This window comes from Labeo rohita, chromosome 17 (genome assembly GCF_022985175.1).
Source record: "Labeo rohita strain BAU-BD-2019 chromosome 17, IGBB_LRoh.1.0, whole genome shotgun sequence".
In the NCBI taxonomy this organism is placed as follows: domain Eukaryota; kingdom Metazoa; phylum Chordata; class Actinopteri; order Cypriniformes; family Cyprinidae; genus Labeo; species Labeo rohita.
Genome location: NC_066885.1, coordinates 952,366 through 976,829, shown reverse-complemented (window position 1 = coordinate 976,829; position 24,464 = coordinate 952,366). Strand labels below are relative to the sequence as shown.

Below are 24,464 nucleotides of genomic sequence, written 5' to 3'. Positions count from 1 at the left end.
CAATATAGTTCTGAACAAGTTCCAAGTATCTACATGCAATATCATTAGGACGTTCCAAGAACGTTCTAGGAATGTTTCCTCTTAACATTACAGAAATGTTACACGTTTAAAGAATGACAAAAATAATGATCTAGAACTGATCAATTACTACGAATTAATGAGCAAAATGCTGATTAATAAATGCATTTACATCCATGCATTTAACAGACAGTTTTATTCAAAGCGACTATCCAACAGTTTACTTAATATACAATGCCAGGTTTATTAGTCAGCTAGAAGTGCTTTTTTTTGCATGCACGCAAAGCAAGATTTGATTTTATTTATACAGAATTGTACGCCAGCACATCTTTTTCCGGTTTCGCAACTTAAAATCGTCCAAGCGCTCTGATGCATCATCATTTCTGAGTTCCATTATGCAGAACAAATCTGGCTGAACTACAATGCCAGTGATTGTGGCGTTACATCCTGCAGCACGTTTATAAAACACCAGCAACAGTTTTACTTCCACACAGTTACGTGAAGCGGCTCAGAGCCACAGAAGAAACAGGAAAACAACACTTGTTAGTTCCCATGAAGAGCAGTGATTGATGTGATGTTTGTTGTGTGAATGTTTAGCGTTCAGAGAGAGAATTTCCACAAGAAATCGCAGATTTAATGACGATCGCTATCAGGGTCCCATGAAGCGTTGGTCCGCAGCGTCTTTGAACTCTCTGACCCCTGACTCTGACCTCTGCGCTGCCGCATTCTTCAGCTGCTGATGTAGTTGCTGTTCACCTTCAACCTACGAAACGAAACGTCTCAATACAAGAAGTTACACTAAAAAAAGACTTGTTTATGATCTCTATGTTGGCGAGAAGTGGCCTTTGATGCATTCAAAGCGCAGTGGGAAGACGCCAATTGTTTTTCTCAGTGTGAGAGCGGATGATTTGAAGTTATTTCTGTGAGTTTTTCCTGATTGCACAATCTCCTGGCACACATGCCACTGTACTGGGGGGTAAAAGCCTCAGATTTATGGGTGAATGTTTCAAATAAAACCCTGCTCTGACAATGAGAAACCACATCACTGTGCTGCTTTTATTCAGAGACCAAATAACAATAATTCACCTTAAGAAATTATGCAAAATGTAGCTTGCGTTGCATTCGGTTATGTTTGTAAAAGCACACCCGCCTGTGTTCGCAGTGTGCATACAGTATGCGCATAAAATGAGATGATCTACTGCATTTGACAAAATGTGCAATATAACATGCAAAACATGACTTTTGTGTTTGTCAACTAAATGCATAAATGTAAGTAATCGGAGCAAAAACATGGTATTGCCATAGTTGCTTGTCCAAAATACAATAGTATCGCCATTATACATGTCCAAAAACATGGTATTGTCATAGTTCCTTGTCCAAAATACTATAGTATCACCATGGTACGTGTCCAAAAACATGGTATTTGCCATAGTATGTCCAAAATACTATAGTATTGCCATTATACATGTCTAAAACATGGTATAGCCATAGTTAGTTGTCCAAAATACTATAGTATCACCATGGTACTTGTCCAAAAACATGGTATAGCCATAGTATATCCAAAATACTATAGTATTCCCATTATACATGTCCAGAAACATGGTATTGCCGTAGGTACTTGTTCAAAATACTATAGTATCACCATGGTACATGTCCAAAAACATGGTATTTGCCATAGTATGTCCAAAATACTATAGTATTGCCATTATACATGTCTAAAACATGGTATAGCCATAGTTAGTTGTCCAAAATACTATAGTATCACCATGGTACATGTCCAGAAACATGGTATTGTCATAGTTAGTTATCCAAAATACTATAGTATCACCATGGTACATGTCCAGAAACATGGTATTGTCATAGTTAGTTATCCAAAATACTATAGTATCACCATGGTACATGTCCAGAAACATTGTATTGCCGTAGGTACTTGTTCAAAATACTATAGTATCACAATGGTACATGTCCAAAAACATGGTATAGCCATAGTATATCCAAAATACTATAGTATCCCCATTATACATGTCCAAAAACATGGTATAGCCATAGTATATCCAAAATACTATAGTATCACCATGGTACGTGTCCAAAAACATGGTATAGCCATAGTTGTCCAAAATACTACAGTATCACCATGGTACGTGTCCAAAAACATGGTATAGCCATAGTATATCCAAAATACTATAGTATCCCCATTATACATGTCCAGAAACATGGTATTGCCGTAGGTACTTGTTCAAAATACTATAGTATCACCATGGTACTATGTCCAAAAACATGGTATAGCCATAGTATATCCAAAATACTATAGTATCCCCATTATACATGTCCAAAAACATGGTATTGTCATAGTTAGTTATCCAAAATACTATAGTATCACCATGGTACATGTCCAAAAACATGGTATAGCCATAGTATATCCAAAATACTATAGTATTCCCATTATACATGTCCAGAAACATGGTATTGCCGTAGGTACTTGTTCAAAATACTATAGTATCACCATGGTACTTGTCCAAAAACATGGTATTGTCATAGTTGTCCAAAATACTATAGTATCACCATGGTACATGTCCAAAAACATGGTATAGCCATAGTATATCCAAAATACTATAGTATTCCCATTATACATGTCCAGAAACATGGTATTGCCGTAGGTACTTGTTCAAAATACTATAGTATCACCATGGTACATGTCCAAAAACAAGGTATTTGCCATAGTATGTCCAAAATACTACAGTATTGCCATTATATATGTCCATAAACATGGTATTGCAATAGTCACGTGTCCACAATACAAAAAAAAATTATAGTATTCCCATAATGCCATATACAGAAAATAATACCATGATACTTTTAGTATTTTTAGTTAGTTTACGCTTATATATATATATATATATATATAGAATTTCAGCTACATTTATTTCAGCTGCATTTCTTATTTTTGTAGCTAAAATAAAATTTTTATAAAATAAATAAAATTTAAAATGAAAATTATATATATGTATACACACACACACACACACACATATATATATACAGTTTGTATAAAAGTTTGTTAGAATTTTCTATATTTCTGCATAAATATGACCAAAAAGTTTTTCACACCCGATAGTTGACATAGAGAACCCAATCAAACAAATGTGATGAAAATATATAGTTTGTCATTTATTTTATTGAGAAAAATGGTTCAGTGTTAAATATTTGTGAGTTGCAAAAGTACGTGAATCTGTTTTTGTGTCTTCCCCAAGTAATTTTCTAAATGAATGACCACAGATTTATTTAGAAAACAGTTTATCTTCAGAAGTGACATTTGTGTGGATGTCATGCCCTTTCTCCTAAACCTCTTCAAGTCGTGACACGCGTGACCAGCCGCTCCACCCTCAGGTCTGTGATCTTCTTGCTCTGTGACTTTTTCAGCTGTTTTGCGGTCCGGCAGGTGAAAACGGTGCATCAGCAAAACTGATGATTGACTCAGTAAACAGCACTGAAATGTGTAAAAGCAGAAGAAAGCAGAAAGCTGAGCAAACCTTACGGGAAGACATTTGTCCTCTGTTATTCCTCCATAACAGGCTCCTGTGCTCTCTGACCCTGTGACCTTTGACACAGAGGTGGAAACTTGACCCTTAACATCACCAGAGCAGAGGTCAGAGGTCATATTGTGTGTGTGACGGATGACTCTATCTGTGCCGTAACACTCCAGTTTCTCCTTTAGCCTGATAACTGCAGTCTGACATGCGCAGGCGACGTGTCCATGAGACGAGCTGATGGACATCTGACAGCATGTTAGTGACGTGTGTGTGGAAGCGTCTCCTTTCGTCTCCTCTCAATGTGAAGTGCTGCTCGACTCGCACTCAGCTCAAATCCTCAACTTATCTCCGTCAAGAGCTAGAAGACTTGTGATGGAAACTCTAAGTAAACTCTGAGCTTGTTTTGCTTTCAAGACACAGATTTTCCAGAGGACATCAACACAGATCAGAAACATGGTATTTTCCATAGTTACTTGTCCAAAATACTAAAGTATCACTATAGTACGTGTCCAAAAACATGGTATTCACCATAGTATGTCCAAAATACTTTAGTATTGCCATTATATATGTCCATAAACATGGTATTGCCATAGTTCCTTGTCCAAAATACTGTAATATCACCATGGTACATGTCCAAAAACATGGTATTTACCAAAGTATATCCAAAATACTATATTATTGCCATTATATATGTCCATAAACAAAGTATTGCCATAGTTCCTTGTCCAAAATACTATAGTATCACCATGGTACGTGTCTAAAAATATGGTATTTGCCATAGTATGTCCAAAATACTATAGTATTGCCATTATATATGTCCATAAACATAGAATTGCCATAGTTCCTTGTCTAAAATACTATAGTATCACCATGGTACGTGTCTAAAAATATGGTATTTGCCATAGTATGTCCAAAATACTATAGTATTGCCATTATATATGTCCATAAACAAAGTATTGCCATAGTTCCTTGTCCAAAATACTGTAATATCACCATGGTACATGTCCAAAAACATGGTATTTACCAAAGTATATCCAAAATACTATATTATTGCCATTATATATGTCCATAAACAAAGTATTGCCATAGTTCCTTGTCCAAAATACTATAGTATCACCATGGTACGTGTCTAAAAATATGGTATTTGCCATAGTATGTCCAAAATACTATAGTATTGCCATTATATATGTCCATAAACAAAGTATTGCCATAGTTCCTTGTCCAAAATACTATAGTATCACCATGGTACGTGTCTAAAAATATGGTATTTGCCATAGTATGTCCAAAATACTATAGTATTGCCATTATATATGTCCATAAACATAGAATTGCCATAGTTTCTTGTTCAAAATACTATAGTATCACCATGATATGTGTCCAAAAATACAGTATTTGCCATAGTATGTCCAAAGCACTGTAGTATTGCAGTGGTACATGTATAAAAATATGGTATTGCCATAGTTCCTTGTCCAAAATATTATAATATCACAATAGTATGTGTCCAAAAAAACATGGTATTTGCCATAGCATGTCCACAATACTATAGAATCACCATGGTACATCCTAACAAGCCGTACATCAATGGAAAGCTTATTTATTCAGCTTTCAGATTATGTATAAATATCAATTTCAAAAAAATTGATCCTTGTGGTCCAGGGTCACATATATATTTGTTTAGAGAATATGACCTGAACTCTCTCTGATGGAGGAGATGAAACGAAAACAGAGCGTTTGCAGGCGAATCGTTCATGTGCCTCATGAATCAGACTGTGAAAGATGGATGTTTTGGAAACACAGATCATTTGACATTCATAATGTTCATGTCGTCATCCATCACTGCTGATTACTGCAGTCTGTGTTCACATATTAAAAAAAAAAGCAGAAACTTTCTGTGAACGCTTATTAATGGAAAGTGATTTAAAGTGAAACTTTGATTATAACAGAAAGAAAGAAAAAGAAAGAAGGACGGGCAAAGCAGAGAAACATAGACAATTGATGGATGTAGTTTAACATTTCAGTTCATTAAATAATGGTCAAAATGAATTATACAGAAAACAGGACAGAAGTAAAACAGTGCAACAGAAAAAATGAAAAGCAATAATCCACTGATAAACGTGATGCTTCATTCATCTGTATTGTGATTGGATCGCTGCTTGTGATTGGACGAGCTCCGCGTCAATCATCGCGAGGGGGGCGTGGCTTTGATATCTCTCTCCCTGTAACGCGTGTTTGAGACTCAGTTTGAGTGTCAGTGATTCAGTGACACGGACAGAATCATCATCATCATCATCATCATAATCACTGTAACAGCTTTACGAACACGTTTCACTCACTGGAAACTTGTATCAGTCCCAGCTCGGATCGTAAAACTGAAAGTGTGTGGGAAGTTTGTTGAACACTACATTTCAAGAGTCTCATTTTGGATTTGTTTGGATTTGCGCGTCTGCGCCTTCATGTTTGAGACTCTGTGAACTTCATCAAAGCGCGTCACGATGTGTCAGCAGAGTTTGTTGTGGCTTTTCAGTGTGTTGGGCTTCTGCGCTCGGACGATTGGGGCTCATGAGTGCGCACCGTGCGCTCTGCGTTCGTGCCCGCTGGTCAGCGCGCTCGGGTGCGGTTCGGGTCGGGTTCTGGCCCGTGACCCGTGCGGCTGCTGCGAGCAGTGCTCCCGGCTGGAGCTCGAATTGTGCGGCGGGCCGGACTGGACTCTGGGCTACTGCGGACACGGACTCACCTGCGCGGCGCTCAACAGAACCGGACCCGCGGTCATACCTGAGACAGGTGCCTGCAGAGGTCAGTAGTGACGCGTGTGAGCTTTAACTTGAGTTCATGACACGGAAAGCATGTTTCTAAAGTATATAAGACCACCGGTGATGAGGATGGTTTTGGATTTTGGCTGAGTTTAGAAATTTGTCTTGTGCATCACCTCATGATTGATTGTTTGATATTCTGATATGGTCAGTTGATTCTGACAATACCATGGTAGGTATAGTGATGGTATTAGTTGGTAATACAATTGTACTTTGATATGTACCATGATTTGATTGATATGTACAATAGCACATGGGACTCCAACAATTACATGCTAAAACCACGGTACATGTCCAAAAACATGGTCTTGCAATAGTTGCTTGTCCAAAATACTATAGTATCACCACGGTACATGTCCATAAAATATTGCATTTGCCATAGTATATCCAAAATACTATAGTATTACCATTATACATGTCCATAAACATGGTATTGCCATAGTATGTCCAAAATACTACAGTATTGCAATGGTACATGTCTAAAAACAGGGTATTGCCATAGTTACTTGTCCAAAATACTATAGTATCACCATGGTAGATGTCCAAGAACATGGCATTTGCCATAGTATGTCCAAAATACTATAGTATTGCTATTCTAAATGTCCAAAAACATGGTATTGCCATAGTTGCTTGTCCAGAATGCTATAGTGTCACCATGGTACATGTCCGAAAAACATAGTATTTGCCATAGCATGTCCAGAATACCATAGTATTGCCATTATACATGTCCAACAACATGGCATTGCCATAGTCACTAGTTTAAAATACTAACAAATCACAGTACTGTCATAATGCCTAATAATACCGTGGTACTTTTTAGTTAGTTTACACTTATTTTGATTTACGCTTTGTTACTATCAGGTTTCTAATGTCCAGATTATGAGGTGGTCAAGAATAGTCTAGTTATTAATAAGATTTTCTCAGTTAATGTGAATCTAGGTTCAGCATCTCGTGCCAATCTAAATTTTCATTCAGTTTGCAACTCACTGATTTAATAATGACGGTGATTTAACTGCACGAGATGATTTGGCTCACGACCGACCACAGTGTCCTGTGATTTGATCCATGATGTGACATTAGGCTCCCGTCCAAGAGTTTAGTCAGGAAAGGTTATAATGGCAGGCTGGAGCTGGACTTTCTCCAGGTCTAAACACTTGGATTGCTCCGGACGGCTGAGCGAAAGCAGAAGTCGGTCTGTGGGAAGGTTCCGGAGATCAATTAGTCCTCGTCTTCATCTTCCTCCTGTGGGGTCTGTGGGTCATCCCAAGGGATCGCGTCCTTGATTGGGTTTTATTTACTGGGCAGTGTTGAGGTTAATTCCTTCACAAATGATCCGCTTTGAAAGACTCTGACTTAATGGATGCTGTGAGTGAGTTTGTCTGTGGGGTCTCGATCCTGAAATCAGCACCTATGTTACGTCTGAGAGCCAGAGCTGTTCAAGTAAAAAGTCTTTTTACTGCCTGTGCTTTCAGGTTGAGTTATTCTCTGTGTGGTCAGTTTTCAGAGTATGCTCATGGGAAATAGATGCAGATGTAATATGAGCACGGCATGGATTTGAGGTTAAATAATTATTGTCATTTTTCAGCCACTGATTAACCAGCATCTCTTTAGCATAGTAATACATTATTCATGATTGTCATCATTAATTACTTCTTCCCCCCCATTAGCAAAGAAATTAATGAGGCTATTTATATTCTGATATGGCTGAAGGCGAACAGAAGCTGTGAAAATGAAAAGAGCTTGTTTAATATTATACATTGGTCTTTTTTGGGGTACATTCATTTGTCATACGTTCTTGAAAATAATCTTGTCATTGATGGTTTCATGGAAAATCTTTTGTTCAATGGAAAGGTTCCATGGATGTTAAAGGTTCTTCAGTGAACCACATATGTCAATCTTTACTTTTTAGAGTGTAGATTTTGTTTGTATACCATCAGGATATTTACATTGCATTTATGGATTTGTTGGACAAAAATAATGACAATTTATTTTCTGCAGTTTATTCTGTTTTACAAACAAAACATGCAGATATGCTGATTAACTACATCATCAGTACTGCATATTTAAAACAGAATAATGACTGTTTTCAAACAGGTTTCCCAAACACTGGTCTAGTACGAACCCATCTTTGCTGTTCAATCACTGTCAGTCCGAATGCCTGTTTAGTCTTGACTATCAGAAGTCTCAAAGACTTCCTCTAAAGGTCAGTCCTTGATGTGAACTGTCTCGCTTTTTCGGTCTTGTCGCCAAGAAAAACTGTCTTGTCCTTCTGTTTGCCTTTTTGTACAGATAAAATATCAGCTTCCCACATTTGACCTGTAACTATTATAAGAGAAACAACAATAGTGAGAACGACGCAACATGTTTGCAGTCAACCTCCTTGAAACTGATTAAACTAGCTATCCTGTGGACTTTAGATAGCAACACTAGACCAGACTGCTTTTATTATAGACTAATCTGTGTTCAACAAGTATGTTTCTTGGGGAAAATCATAGTATTGCAATGGTATCATGTCTAGACGACCTCTGATAAGTGGAAACACTTTTACACTTCTTTTGATATTTTAATTTGAATTTTATTTCAAAGTCAACTTTATAGTACCTTTTCCAAAATACTATAGTATTGCCTTGGTACATGTCCAAAAATATGGTACTGCCCTCAAAATACTGTAGCATTGCCATAGTACATGTCCAAAAAACATGGTATAGCCCCCAAAATGCAATATAGTATTGCCATGGTACATGTCTAAAAAATATGTTATTGCCCCCAGATTGCTATAGTATTGCAATGCTACATGTCCAAAATCACTGTATTGTCCAATAAATACTATAGTATTGCCATGGTACATGTCCAAAAACATGATACTGTCCAGAAAATACTATAGTATTGTCATGGTACATGTCCAAAAATATGGTATTGCTCTCAAAATATCGTAGTATTGCCATAGTACATGTCTAAAAAAAAAACAGCCCCCAAAATGCTATAGTATTGCAAAAATTGGTATTGTCCAGTAGGGTGAATTGCCTTAATGTGGGACATTTTTTGGTGTTCTGTGCTTCCTGTTTGATGACTGCTCCACCCTCATATAAACTGGACATTTGAGAGGTTATGTGATTTTGATCACATGACACCACAGCTTTGTTACCTCATAGTTTCACTGGCATTCATGTATTTATGGGGGAGTTACAAACACTAGACCTCAGGTGTCCCACATAAGGCAGTGTCCCACTTTAGGGCAATTCGCCCTAAATACTATAGTGTTGCCATGGTACATGTCTAAAAACACAGTATTGGCCAGTAAAAACTATAGTATTGCCATTGTACATGTCCAAAAACACAGTATTGTCCAGTAAATATTATAGTATTGCAATCGTACATGTCCAGAAAATAAGATATTGCCCTCAAAATACTGTAGTATTACTGTAGTACATGTCCAAAAACGCAGTATTGGCCAGTAAATATTATAGTATTGCAACGGTACATGTCCAAACAATAAGAAATTGCCCTGAAAATGGACTACTTGCACTGAGCCTCGTGACGTACTTTCGTTTTGAAATCGTAGGGCTCAGTTATTTCCGGTTATGTACATTTTCAATGCGCTGTAATCATGTAGTTGACTTAAACGCCTATTAAAATGAGATTTCGCGGGATGATTTCAAATTCGCAAATTTTCGGAGACGGGAGAAAACATATTCTGATAATTATTGCGTATAGAATTTTCAAAACTCAATGGAACGTGAAGTTTTAATGCAACATAAACCGATCTGAGAAAGCAGTGACTGGTAATCATACGTGATTGTTCACCACAGGGTGTCAGTGCTCTATAGTGACCTAATCGCGACGCTGCAGTTTGTGAAATCTGATGAATAAGATCATAATGAACCTTTATTTATCTGTATTAAATATGTTAGTCACTGTTCTGTGTCATATTCTGTCATCATTTCACTGTATGTAGACTAATGCCAAAATATGAGTATTCAATCGTCGCACTGTCAGCGTGTTACTGTTAAAATTATTTTAAGGTTTAACATCGTTAAATAAGCCAGTTACCGCACATTCATTCAGCCATTTTAAACAATGGAATAAGCAGTATGGGCTCGGAATAAGAGCGCCAAGGCAAACAAACAAATTAGCCATGGTTCTACTACAAATAAAAGCAAAAAATGCAATTGAAGTTAAACCATATAACAACAAATTCATCAGGTATGAATTATGATCAGTAAAAGAAAAATGCTGTCCATGAGAATGCGGCAGATTAGTGGGGAAATGTATTTATTTATTATTCAGAATGCACATACCGAAGGGAAATATATTCATAGTAACCTTTCAGCAGGTTGAATATGATTCATTTTAACGCAGAGAATATGATTAATTGTTTTTTTTAAAGAAATGCCAGCCCTAAAATGTAGTAATAATCTGCGTCCTTATGAGAAACTGTCTGTATGTAGGTGCGCTGAACGCTAACCGGAAACTCCCGAGCCCTAACAAGTAGAACGCGGAAGTAGTTGTGCAAGTAGTCCATACTGTAGTATTACTGTAATACATGTCCAAAAACACAGTATTGTCCAATAAATACTATAGTGTTGCTATGGTACATGTCAAAAAACACAGTATTTCCGGTAAATACTATAGTATTGCCATGGTACTTGTCCAAAAGATAAGATATTGCCCTTAAAATACTGTAGTATTACCTTGGTACATGTCCAAAAACACAGTATTGTCTAGTAAATACTATAGTATTGCCATCGTACGTGTCCAAAAAATAAGAAATTGCCCTCAAAATACTGTAGTATTACTGTAGTACATGTCCAAAAACACAGTATTGTCCAATAAATACTATTTATAATACTAGTGTCGCCATGGTACATGTCCAAAAAAAACACTTTATTGTCTAGTAAATACTATAGTATTGCCATGGTACATGTCAAAAAACACAGTATTGTCAGGTAAATACTATAGTATTGTCATGGTACATGTCCAAAAAACATGAAATAGCCCCCAAAATGCTATAGTATTGCCATAGTATAAGTCCAAAATAACATGGTATTCTCCCATAAATACTATAGTATTGTGATGGTATATGTCCAAAAAATATGGAATTGCCCTCAAAATACTGTAGTATTACCATGGTACATGTCCATAAACATGTTTTTGCCTTCAAAATACTGTAGTTTTATCTTGGTACATCTCCAAAAAACATGATATAGCCCCATAAATACTTTAGTATTGCCATGGTACATGTTGAAAAACGTGGAATTGCTGTAGCAACTTGTCCAAAATACCACAGAGTAATATTACCATGGTACTTGTCCACAAATCACGGTAATGCCATAGTACCTTGTCCAAAATGCTATAGTATTACCATATTTAGAAACCACTGTTTGACTATTGAATATTAGTTAGTTGAGACATGTTTATTTAGATTATTTAGATTACCATTTTCTTGCTATGAAATTTAAAACGTCCAAATAGTCAAATAATCCAAAATTAGGCTTCTAAATGAGACTTTAGATGGCAGAACAAGTTTCCTGTGTTTATTCATCCTCCTGGATCTTCTAGTTTGATCCAGACTGTGTTTGGTAAACCTGTGCAGATAAATACAAACCGGTCTCTGATCGGTGGACGTGAACAGATGTGCTTTGTGGGCTCCAGTGTTTGGGGTCGTGTGAAAATATGAAAATATCCTCACAGGAAGTATTCATATGGAAAAGACGTTGGCGGAGCGGATCATACTGAGGTGACAGGAAATAATAGGGAAGGTTTTGGCAAGGGCGTCCGATGGTTGGTTTGAAAAGCCTGTTTGTGATGGCGCTGTCTGCGTGAGAAGAACCACGACGTGGGTTTCCACAAATGGGACGTTTCTGTGCCAAATGCACCAATATCTGGCTGCTTTGGTTTCAGCGCTCAGTCACATCTAAGAATGAGGTTACTGTACTGGTCAGTTTGTCCCTCATAATAAATCAAAGAACATGTTGTAGCTCAATTGTTTCTCGTAGACAACAGTGAGATCAGTGGAAGAGTTGAGCTGATATCCACATCAGCTCTCACTGTAGGTCTATTTTTGCTTGTCCTTAAGACTGTTAGAATAGAAACACCTCTCTACCCCCCAAATGCTATAGTATTGCCATAGTACGTACATGTCCAAAAACATTGTCCTGCCCCCAAAATACTATAATATTACTATGATACATGTCCAAAGACATAGTATTGCCATAGTACCTTGCCCGGAATACTATAGTACTGCCATGGCACCTGTCCATAATATGACATTGTCCCCAAAATACTATAGTATTATCTTGGTACGTGTCCAAACACATGGAACTGCCATAGTATTTTGTCCAGAATACTATAATATTGCATGGCACCTGTCCAAAAAACATGGTATTACCCCGAAAATACTGTAGTATTGTCTTGGTAAATGTCCAAAAACATGGTATTGTCCCCAAAATACTAGAATATTGCCATGGTATAATGGTATAATGTCCAAAAACATGGAATTACCATAGTACCTTGCCCATAATACTGTAGTACTGCCATGGCAGTCATCCAAAAACATGGTATTGCCCCCAAAATACTATAGCATTACCATGGTACATGTCCAAAAACATGGAATTGCCATAGTACCTTGTCCAGAATACTATAGTATTGCCATGGCACCTGTCCAAAAACATGGTATTGCCCCAAAAATACTGTAGTATTACCTTGGTACATGTCCAAAAACATGGTATTGTCCCCAAAATACTATAGTATTACCATGGTACATGTCCAAAAACATGGTATTGCCCCCAAAATACTATAGCATTACCATGGTACATGTCCAAAAACATGGAATTGCCATAGTACCTTGTCCAGAATACTATAGTATTGCCATGGCACCTGTCCAAAAAACATGGTATTGCCCCAAAAATAGTGTAGTATTATCTTGGTACATGTCCAAAAACATGGTACTGTCCTCAAAATACTGTAGTATTGTCTTAATACATGTCCAAAAACATGGTATTGTCCTCAAAATACTGTAGTATTGTCTTAATACATGTCCAAAAACATGGTATTGCCCCAAAAATACTGTAGTATTGTCTTGGTACATGTCCAAAAAACATGGTAAAGCCATAGTACCTTGTCCATAATACTATAGTACTGCTATGGCACCCATCCAAAAATATATATTGCCCCCAAAATACTATAGTATTACCATGGTACATGTCCAAAAACATGGAATTACCATAGTAACTTGTCCATAATACTATAGTACTACCATGGCACCCATCCAAAATATGTGTTGTGCCCAAAATACTATAGTATTGCTTTGGCACCTGTCCAAAATATGGTATTGCCCCCAAAATACTGTCGTATTACCATGGTACTTGTCCAAAAACATGGTATTGCCCCTAAAATACTATAGGATTACCATGGTACTTGTCCAAAAACATGGATTTGCCGGAGTACCTTGTCCAGAATACTACAGTACTACAGTATGCCATGGCACCTGTCCAAAAAAAAAAACAAAAACATGTTATTGCCCCCAAAATACTCTAGTATTGTCTAAGTACATGTCCAAAAACATGGTAAAGCCTCCAAAATACCATAGCACTGCCATGGCACCTGTCCAAAAACATTGTATTGCCCCCAAAATACTATAATATTACCATAGTACGTGTGCAAAAACATGGAATTGCCCCCAATATTGCCATGGTATATGTCCAAAAACATTGTATTCCCATAGTACCTTGTCCAAATTCCCACTTTCCTATTCCCACTTTGTTACTGATATCAAATAATTCAAAATTAGACTTTAGATAGCAGCACTGTTTTTATTGGAGAATGTCTAAGAATGTGGTTGCTCTTCTAGCCAGTTTGGGCCTCGTAATAAATCAGTAAACACATCAGCTCAATTGTTTCTCCTAGATGACAGTGAGATCAGTGGGAGAGTTGAGTTGATATCCACATCCGCCCCACTGTAGGTCTGTTTTTATTTCTCCTCAGTAATTGTAGAATAGAAACATGTCTCTATTGTGTCTCCTGAGCAGTTTTCTTCTGGTTTGTTTGGTGAGCGTTTGTGAGCCAAGCCCCAGGAGAGCATCATGGGGGACCGTAGGAGCCGCTGAAGCAGTTTTGTCTTTGTTTATTCACATGCGGCAGGCTGGGGGGTCTTCAGCCAAAACCTGCTGGAGCCAGAGGGGTTCTGCTTCTGACGTGGATACTCTAGACTTATTTAACACACATGCGGACGGCAGAGGAAAAACACATGAGATCCATGTGAAGGACATGGAGACTCAAAGAGAGCTCACGAGAAACCTGAGGCAAATTCGTTTACAAAACAGGTTTATTATGATAAACTGAAACTAAAACTAAAACCATAAAAATTGTTCAAACAAAATAAGCATTAACCAAAATAAAGCAAAATGTTAAAAAAATGTATATAAAAAAAGAAACAAAAAATATAAAATAAACTTTATTTCAGCTTTATTTCAGCGAAACTAAAACTAAAAAACTTTAGACATATTAAAAAACAAATAAAAATGACAAAGACACATTCCAATAAAGTAGAAACAGAAATAGTAATAGTATATTAGTGATACAAAAATAACATTGTTAATTAATTTAGTACCTAGTAGTGTTATTTTAGTATAATTTATATGGTATTATAGTATTTATTCATATTTTGAATGGGCTTTTATTTTTATATTTTCAGTTGTTATTATAAGATTTAATAATAGTTTAGTGTGTGTGTGTTTCTTTATTTTAGTACTTATAATAAATTTAATAAATATAATAAATATAATAAATATAATAAATTTTATTTTAGTTAGTTGCCAATGCAACATTTCTATTTTTTGTTTATTTTAACTTGAAGTGCTAAAATAATTCAAACTAAAACCAATAAATGAATATTTGAAAAAAATACACAAACACAATAAAATTACTTAAATTTTAAAATAAATAAAATTTTATTTAAAATATTAACAGAAACATAACAGTATATCATTGTTACTACGTATATGGTTTACTATGGTGTTATTTAATCATTATTTATATACTATAATAGTATTTAATTATATTAAATAGTAGATTTAATTGTCTTTTTTATATTTTCAGTTTTTTATAGGATTTAATAGTTTTCTGTGTTTTTTTTTTTATTCTTATTTGAGTACTTTAACTTAAATTAATTTTATTTCAGCTAGTTGCCAATGCAACATTTCTCATTTTTGTTTATTTTAACTTGAAGTACTAAAATAATTAAAAGAAAATTTAATAATCAACTAAAATCAATAAAAGAATATTTTAAAAATGACAAACACAATAAAATTACTTAAAATTTAACTTAAAATAAAATGCAGTATGAAAAAATATAAAATATAATTAAAAATATTAACAGAAACATAGTATATCAGTGTTACTACATGTATAGTTTACTATGGTGTTATTTTATTATTGTTAATATACTATGATAGTATTTAATTATATTAAATAGTATATTTAATTATATTATTTTTATTTTTTCAGTTTGGATTTTAATTTAGTTTAATTTTTAGTAAAAAACAGATTATTTCAGATTATTTGTAGTTATTTTAGTACTTTAACTTATTTAATTTCAGTAATTTGCTAAGACAACATTTCTATAATACAACATTTCTATAAAATTTTCTTTTTAATCACTAATCGTAACTATAAGCAGTAATAATGGTAATAATTGAATGCTTGACGTACATTACAGGACATGTGAAGCTTTTTAATGAAGGTAAATCTGAGAACAACCAGCGGAAGTCTCCGCTTTCTCACTGCTGTCTCTGAGAAACAATTGAGACATTAAAGAGATCTTTCCAGGCATGACATTAAGCGCCTTTGTTTGTCGTCATTCTGTTGAACGAAAGCAAACAAATCTCAGCGACAACCGAGACGGAGACTAAACGAGCTTGACAGACGAGTCTGGGTTACCATGGTAACGCTGTCTTCTTCTCCGCAGCGGTACCCGACGCGACGGATGCGGACGAGGAGGACGAGCGCTGCCCGCTGGTGAGCGGATGTGAGCGTGTGGACGGACAGTGTGTGTGTGAATCCAGACGCTCCTGCATCCGGGCATACAGCTATTCTGACAGAGACGCGTGCTTGCATGCTGGGAAAACAGGTGCGTATGTCATTCTGAAAATAACAGGGATTTTTTGGGTCCTTGAGAAGTCTGAAATTTGGTTTGATCAAATGTAAGCCCGTGAAATGTCTTAAATAGTATAACAAAGTTTATTTATAATTATAATTAAGGTCACTCATATAGCAAAAAAAATATTTAAAAAAATATTTCAAATTATACCAAAAATAGACAAAACATATTTGCTAAAAATGTTTCAAAATATATTTGTATATATATTGGCAGAATATATATTTGCCCTCCATATATTTCAGTCCAAGAAAATACATATATTTAAAATATATTTTAGCCAGAAAAAAAAATGCCATGGGGGTAAATTGGGAAAACAACATTATGATATGGATGTGTGAAACTTAAACTTCAGAAGGGTGTGATTCAATTAAATAAATGTAAGTGCTGCATGTTTCAAAGTCAAAAAAATATATATTTTAAAAAATATTTCAAAAAGTACCAAAAAAAGGCCAAAACAATATATTTGCTAAAATGTTTCAAAATATATTAATGTATAGATTTTTTTTCTTCCTATATATATATATATATATATATATAGGCCCTTTTTATTTTTGAATAAAATAAAATAAAATAAAATATTTTTCTAAAGCATTTAAAAATATATTTTGCCCTTCATGTGTGTATTTTCTTGGACTGAAATATTTCAAAATATATTTACGTTTATATTTTCTATTTTATTTTTCTATTTTTAATATTTTTGTCCTTTTTTTTTTTTTTTTGAATAAAATAAAATAAAATATATACTTTTGTTTTTTTAAAGCATTTAAAAATATATTTTGCCCTCCATATATTTCAGTCCAAGAAAGTACATAAATTGAAAATATATTTCAGCTAGAAATAATATGGTAAATTTTGGGATGGAAAAACTGCATCATGATATGGATGTGTGAAACCTAAACTTAAAACCTAAAGGCTGTGATTCAATTAAATAAATGTGAGTGCTACATGTTTCAAAGTAAAAAAAATTATATATTTTAAAAATATTTCAAAATATACCAAAAATGTCCAAAACAATATATTTGCTAAAAATGTTTCAAAGTATATTTATGTATATATTTTCTACCAATTTATATGTTTTTTTTTTTTTTTAATGTGAGTGCTACATGTTTCAAAGTCAAAAAATATTAAAATAATAAAGTCATAAATAAAATAATAAATATATTTATTTGTTTCATATTTTTGAATGAGCATCTAGAAATGGTAAAGTATACATATTTCAAAGTAAGAGTCCTTGTATAATTCAAACATGGTTACAATTAAAAATAAATATTTATTATTATACAAAATATCATATTTTGGTTCTCATAATTCTCATCATTTTGGATGAGCAGCTGGAAGTAGTAAATAGTAGATATTTCAAAATAAGAGTCCTGTTGTATTTCAAGCAGGTTATTGATTAAAATCCCCTCATTATGTATAAAATCTATTTTTTTAATTGTTATTACTATTTTAGTTACACAGTAAACAGTATCTAGCATTTAAATCAACATAAACTCATGTATTTTCTCTCTTAACGGCCCCGTCACAGGAGAGAAAGACTAAGAATATTATTCAGTGATTTATTAGTATCGGCGCAAAAATCTTTCGATTGGAGCACGTCCCAAAACAGACATGTGCGCTGCTCTTCTGGGACGTGTTTTACCAGGTTTACGGGTGATGTATCTTTACATAAACTGTCATGTCACATCGTTTATGTTCAGCATGAAGTTATTTGCACTTAAATTTATTAAATTCATTCGACCAGAAACACGTCCAAGTTTACATTCGAGTAAGTGGCGATTTATATGGCGCATTACTCACTGTCTATTAATCATCGCTAGCCAGCGTTTGACCTGCAGCTCTCTCTGTGTTTCTCAGGGTCTCGGCGTCACGATCACAGACACAGGTTTGTGGGTCCCGTGAACCCGGCGTGTGTGTTCTCCGGCTGTAATCTGACGGCCGACGGCTGCGTTTGCTCGTCTCAGAGCTGCGTCGATCACTTCACGTACGCCAACCGCAGTCAGTGCCAACGAGCCGCAGGTAACGCAGCGTTTCCAGCTCACTCACACTAAACAGGATGTTTGAAGCATGTTTGATGTGGATGAAGGTTTACAAACATGCTGGATTTTTCCCAGCTAACAGGAAATGTTCTCACAACTTTCACTAACATTTGTTAAAAGTTATAAGATGTTATCATGAAAGGAAAGCTTTTAGAATATGAAAAATAAATGTTCAGTCAGTGTTATCTTTTGGGTGAAAATAAAGGTCATAGAATGTTATTAAAAAAAGCTTTAAATAACATTCTGATCATGACTAGAAAAATGGACATTTCAGCATTTTTCAAAGTGTTGTTACAGTGTTTTTATAACCTGTTATTTTTATAATTTTTTCACTGGGTTGTTGCGAATCATCAGCTAAAGCGTGATTAAAGCATGATTTTATAATGTAAATTTACATGAAGTTTAAATTATGAAATTGATTGCACTGACTTAAAGTCATTGTTACTTTGTTGTAGTTATTTTACTATTAATGTGATACTATTATAGTAGTAGTTTGAATTAGTTTTTCATTTAAATTTTTGTTAAAGTTTTAGTCATTTTTTTTGTGTTTTGCCATTTTTATGAGGGTTTTTAATGTCCATTTTAATTTGGTTTAATTTTAGTATTTTAGTTAGATATGTTGTCTTTGTAGCTATCTGAATTCGAATCATTTTTTGCATTTATATTACTTTAAATAAGATTTTTTTGTTTTGTTTTGTTTTGTTTTAAATAAAAGTGATCAGAAACTCAAAGCTATTGTAATTTTGTTGCATTGCTACATTAGTATCAATAGTTTACTATTATAGTTTGTATTTTTAGATTTTCTATTTTTATTTTAAGTTTTGTTAACGTTTAGTCTTTTTTTGTGTGTGGTTACGTCTTTTTTTTTTTTTTTAAATATGTTAGTATAGTTTTTTTTTTTTAAATTAATTTTAATTTCCATTTTAATTTGGGTTATTTTAGTAGTTTTAATTCTGGTTTAATTTTAGTATTTTAGTTAGAAATGTTTTCTTTGTAGCTATCTGAATTCAAATCATTTTTTGCATTTATTTTATTTTAAGTAAGAATTTTTTTGTTTTGTTTTAAATAAAAGTGATCAGAAAAGGTATTGTAATTTTGTTGCTTTGCTACATTAGTATCAGTAGTTTACTATTATAGTTTGAATTAGTTTGTATTTTTAGATTTTCTATTTCTATTTTAAGTTTTGTTAAAGTTTTAGTCATCTTTTGTGTGGTTTTGTTATTTTTATTAGTTATTTTTTAATATGTCAGTATAGTTTTTTTAATTAATTTTAATTTCCATTTTAATTTTGTTTTTTTTTAGTAGGTTTAATTTTGGTTTAATTTTAGTATTTTAGTTAAAATGAGAAATGTTGCCTTAGTAGCTATCTGAATTAAAATAATGTTTTGCATTTATTTTATTTTAAGTAAGAAATTTTTTTGTTTTGTTTTGTTTAAATTAAAGTGATCAGAAACTCAAAGCTATTGCAATGTTGTTGCATTGCTACATTAGTATCAATAAGATACTGTTATAGTTTATTCATAGTTTAAAATAGTTTACTATTATAGTTTGAATTAGTTTTTATTTTTAAATTTTCTATTTTTATTATATTTTTTGTTAAAGTTTTGTGTGGTTTCATAATTTTTATTAGGGTTTTTTAAACATGTCATTGTAGTTTATTATTAATTTTAATTTCCATTTCCATTTTGGTTATTTAGTACATCACTAAACTAAATTAAAATGAGAAATGTTGCCTTGGTAGCTGTCTGAGTATAATATATGTATATTTTGTGCATTTATTTTATTTTAAGTAAGAAATAAAAAATAAAAGGGATCAGAAACTCAAAGCCATTGTAATTTAGTTGCAATGTTATTTTAGCACCAATAAGATACTATAGTTTGAATTATTTTTTTCTCTCTGTTTGTTTAATTTTTGTTAAAGCTTTAGTCATTTTTAGTATTTTGTTTTTTTTGTTGTGTTTTGGTCAATTAATTAGTTTTTTATTTTTATTTCAGTTTTAGTTATTTTAGTACATCAAGTTAAACTAAACAAAAATGAGAATGTAGCTGAATTAAAATAAGTAAATAATAATAAGTAAATAATAATTTTTTTAATTAAATTGTTTTTTAATTAATACATTTTTTTTTTTTTTTTTTTTTTTTTTTTTTACATTTTATTTAAGTAACAAAAATGTTTTTATAGTTTTATTTTTATTTTTATTTTTAGCTAACTATAATAACCCTGTTTGGTTGATAAACACACCTGATGTGCATTAAAAACAGCATAAATCAGCTTACAGTCAGACTAATAAACCTGATTAACTGTCAGAAGAATAGTTTATTCTGATTATTACTAGTCTCAGATGGCATGTACAGACTTTTGACCACATTTACTGTGGGAAACTCTAGATTAAATATAGTAAAATATGTTCATGCATATTAGTAACTAAAAACATCATCAGATCAGACTGAATATTTAATAAACAAACAGATGCATATGGCAAAAGATTAATGGATCTTTGAATTCTGTGCCTATTTTCTGCAAAGCAACAATTAGTACTATAAATAATTGTAATTTGATGTTTCTGTGATTTTTACCTAAAGTAACCCTTTACCATGGTAAAATCACTATGATACACTATTATTGTTGTTAATCCCTCTCACCAGATTTTTTAAATATATCAAATAAATGAATAGCCTAATAGCCTAATATTCATCAAGGTGCATTAAATGAATCAAAAGTGGCAGTAAAGACATTTATAATGTTACAGTAGATTTCTATTTCAAATAAATGCTGTTCTTTTGAACTTTCTATTAATCTGTGAATCGTAAAAAATAAAACGCATCACGATTTCCACAAAAACTTTTTGTTTTTAACTGTTTTTAACATTGATAATAATCAGAAATGTTTACTGAGCAAATCAGCATATTAGAATGATTTGTGAAGGATCATGTGACACTGAAGACTGGAGTAATGATGCTGGAAATTCAGCTGCGCATCACAGAAATAAATTACATTTTAACAGATATTCACATAGAAAACAGTTATTTTAAATTCTAATAATATTTCACAATTTTTACTGTATTTTTGATCAAATAAATGCAGCTTCGATGAGCGGAAGAGACTGTTTTCTCATTTCTTTGGCTTGGACACTCGACTGAAATTAGTTTAATGTGCTTTCAAATTTTATGCGTATCATTTCTCATGGTTTTGTCGTTTCACACAGCTCTGCAGGTGCTAAATTAAAACATTTTAATGCATGTTGAGTTTATTTAATAGCATCTTTTGTTTGGATAATGAGCTTTGCTTTAGTGTTATTCTCTCCACACCTAATTATTCCTGATATTCTCCTGGTTTATTGTAATGGTAATCAAAGCGAAGCTGTTGACATCGACCTCTTCTGCATGTGATTTATAATAATTGCGACGACGCACGGCCCGTTTCTCTGAACCGGACAGAATTTAAACGTTCGGCTTGTCATTTAAGTGTTTGTAAAAGGCTTGTTGAAGAAATCTCTCAAGGTTTTCAGTGAAGTCATGGCTTCATACAGTAACTGTCAAAGCCGCGCCGGATCTGCGTGTCGTTCCAGCGATACAGTGAACGGGGTTTCTCAGCGTTTTTTCTCCTTGCGCTCAGCGACGCCCCTTCAGCAGCCAAACACTGAGCGCCGCTTGTGTGCGATTACTCAAGCGCACATCTGTTGATCATTAGCTTGTTTGCGCGAGTGTCCGAGTGGGATGTGAGTGTCTGTTTGTTATCAACGCACAAGTGTGTAGCTTATATAACAGACTCGTCCCTGAAAACCAGGTTTCCGCCACATACGGCGCACATGTGATCAGGTATCTGGTTTTCCCCTTGACTACAGGCGATTCACACGTGTTCCTGGGCAGATATGCCTCATACTAAATTATATTTTAAAATATGTACATTAATATCTCTCTATCTATATATATATATATATATAGATAGATAGATAGATAGATAGATATAGATATGTGTTTTTTATATAATATATAATATATTTTTATATATAGTAATATATTTTTGTAATATGTAAATATATATTTTTGAAGCATTTAAAAATATATATTTTTCTGTGTTACAATATATTTAAAACGTAATAAATACATTGTAATAAATACATTTTTTGACTTTTTTTGGTAATATATAATATGTAATATGTCCCATATGGAGGGAAAATATATTTTAAATGCTTTAAAAATACATATTTATATTTTTTAAAATATAAATATATTTTTGAAGCATTTAAAAATATATTTTCCCTGTGTTAAAATATATTTAAAACTTAATAAATACATTGTAATAAATACATTTTTGTAATATATAAGTTAATATGAAATATAACTTAAAGGTTTTGCAAGAGTTTTTTTTTTTTTTTTCAGAAAACAGAAAATGTTTGTGAAAAAATAAGATAGAAATAAAGAAATAATATTTTATGTTGATAGGAAAAACATGAGATAGGAAAAAAATTGCGAGCAAATGCAGTGTTTCTTGAAGGAGCCCAAAAAGCATTGAAAAGTAATAAAGCATCGAATTATATTTTGCGTTTCCCCAGGAAACTTTACATTTACGCACAAAGGACACAAAAGTTTTAGAAGCAAATGCAAAGTTTTGTAAAACATTAGTAAAAGAATGCAAAGCACTTTTTTCATAATATGTGGAGGGGAAAATATATTTTTAAATGCTTTAAAAAATTATATTTGTAAAATATATTTTTAAAAATATAAATGTATTTTTGAAGCATTTAAAAATATATTTTTCCCTCCAAATATTTCTGTGTTAAAATATATTTAGAACTTACACATTGTAATAAATACATTTTTGGACTTTTTTGCAATATATATTATGTAATATAACTTTAATGTTTTGCAAGAATGCAAAACATCTGTGAGAGAACAAAAAGCATTGAATTATATTTTACAGTGATAGTAAAAATATGAGATGGGAGGAAAAAATATGATTCAAAGCTTTTTTTCTCGTTCCATCGCAAAAACCTTTTGAGTTTTTGTGCACAGACACAGTTTCTTCAGAAAACAGACAGTGTTTGTGAGAAAATAATAAAGCATAGAATAATATTTTATGTTGATAGGAAAAAATATAATTCAATGTTTTTTTCTTCTCTCACAAAACCTTTTGCATTCCCCCCAAGAATTTTATTTATTTATTTATTTATTTTTTTTGCGCACAAGGCTTATGAGCGAATGCAACGTTTCTTTAAGGAGTGCAAAAAGCATCGAAAAGTAATAAAATGATTCAAAAATCATCAAAAAGCATTGAATTATTTTGCCTTTCCCAAGGAAACTTTGCATTTATGCACAAAGGACTTAAAGGTTTTAGAAGCAAATGCAAAGTTTTGTGAAACGTTAGTAAAAGAATGCAAAGCAATAAAAAATTTGCAATATATGGAGGGAAAAAATATTTTTAAATGCTTTAAAAAACTGATATTTTTAAAATATATTTTTAAAAATATAAATATATTTTTGAAGCATTTGAAAATGTATTTTTCCTCCAAATATTTGTTTAAATTTATTTAAAACTTAATAAATACATTTTTGGACTTTTTTTGTAATATATAATATGTTATATATCTTAACTTAACTATAGAAGAGTTTCTTGGGGCAATGCAAAACATCTGTGGGAGAACGTAAAAGCATTAAATAATATTTTACAGTAATCGTAAATATATGAGATATGAGGAAAAGATATATACATCTCATTCCACTGAGTTCTCCTAAGAATTTTTGTGCACAAACGCAGTTTGTGAGAAAATAAGAAAGCATAGAATAATATTTTATGTTGATAGGAAAAATATAATTAAATGCTTTTTGCTTCTCTCACAAAACCTTTGCATTCCCCCTGAGAAATTTTGTTTTGTGCACAAAAAACGAAGAATGTTTCTTGGAGGGCAAA

General features: G+C 33.0%; 1 protein-coding gene across 3 annotated transcripts in view; it reads left to right on the top strand.

Moving 5' to 3' along the window:
* Nucleotides 1–5,772: 5,772 nt before the first annotated feature.
* LOC127179958 (cysteine-rich motor neuron 1 protein) overlaps nucleotides 5,773–24,464 on the top strand; it is a 66,296-nt gene continuing 47,604 nt past the window's right edge. The window contains exons 1-3 of one of the 3 annotated variants that reach the window (XM_051133807.1): nucleotides 5,773–6,341; nucleotides 16,323–16,484; nucleotides 18,372–18,533. In XM_051133807.1, the coding sequence (XP_050989764.1) occupies nucleotides 6,041–6,341; nucleotides 16,323–16,484; nucleotides 18,372–18,533 (625 nt within the window). In that variant the 5' untranslated portion in view covers nucleotides 5,773–6,040. The remainder of the gene's footprint in view (nucleotides 6,342–16,322; nucleotides 16,485–18,371; nucleotides 18,534–24,464) is intronic. The other 2 variants (XM_051133805.1, XM_051133806.1) reach the window with 2 other exon arrangements.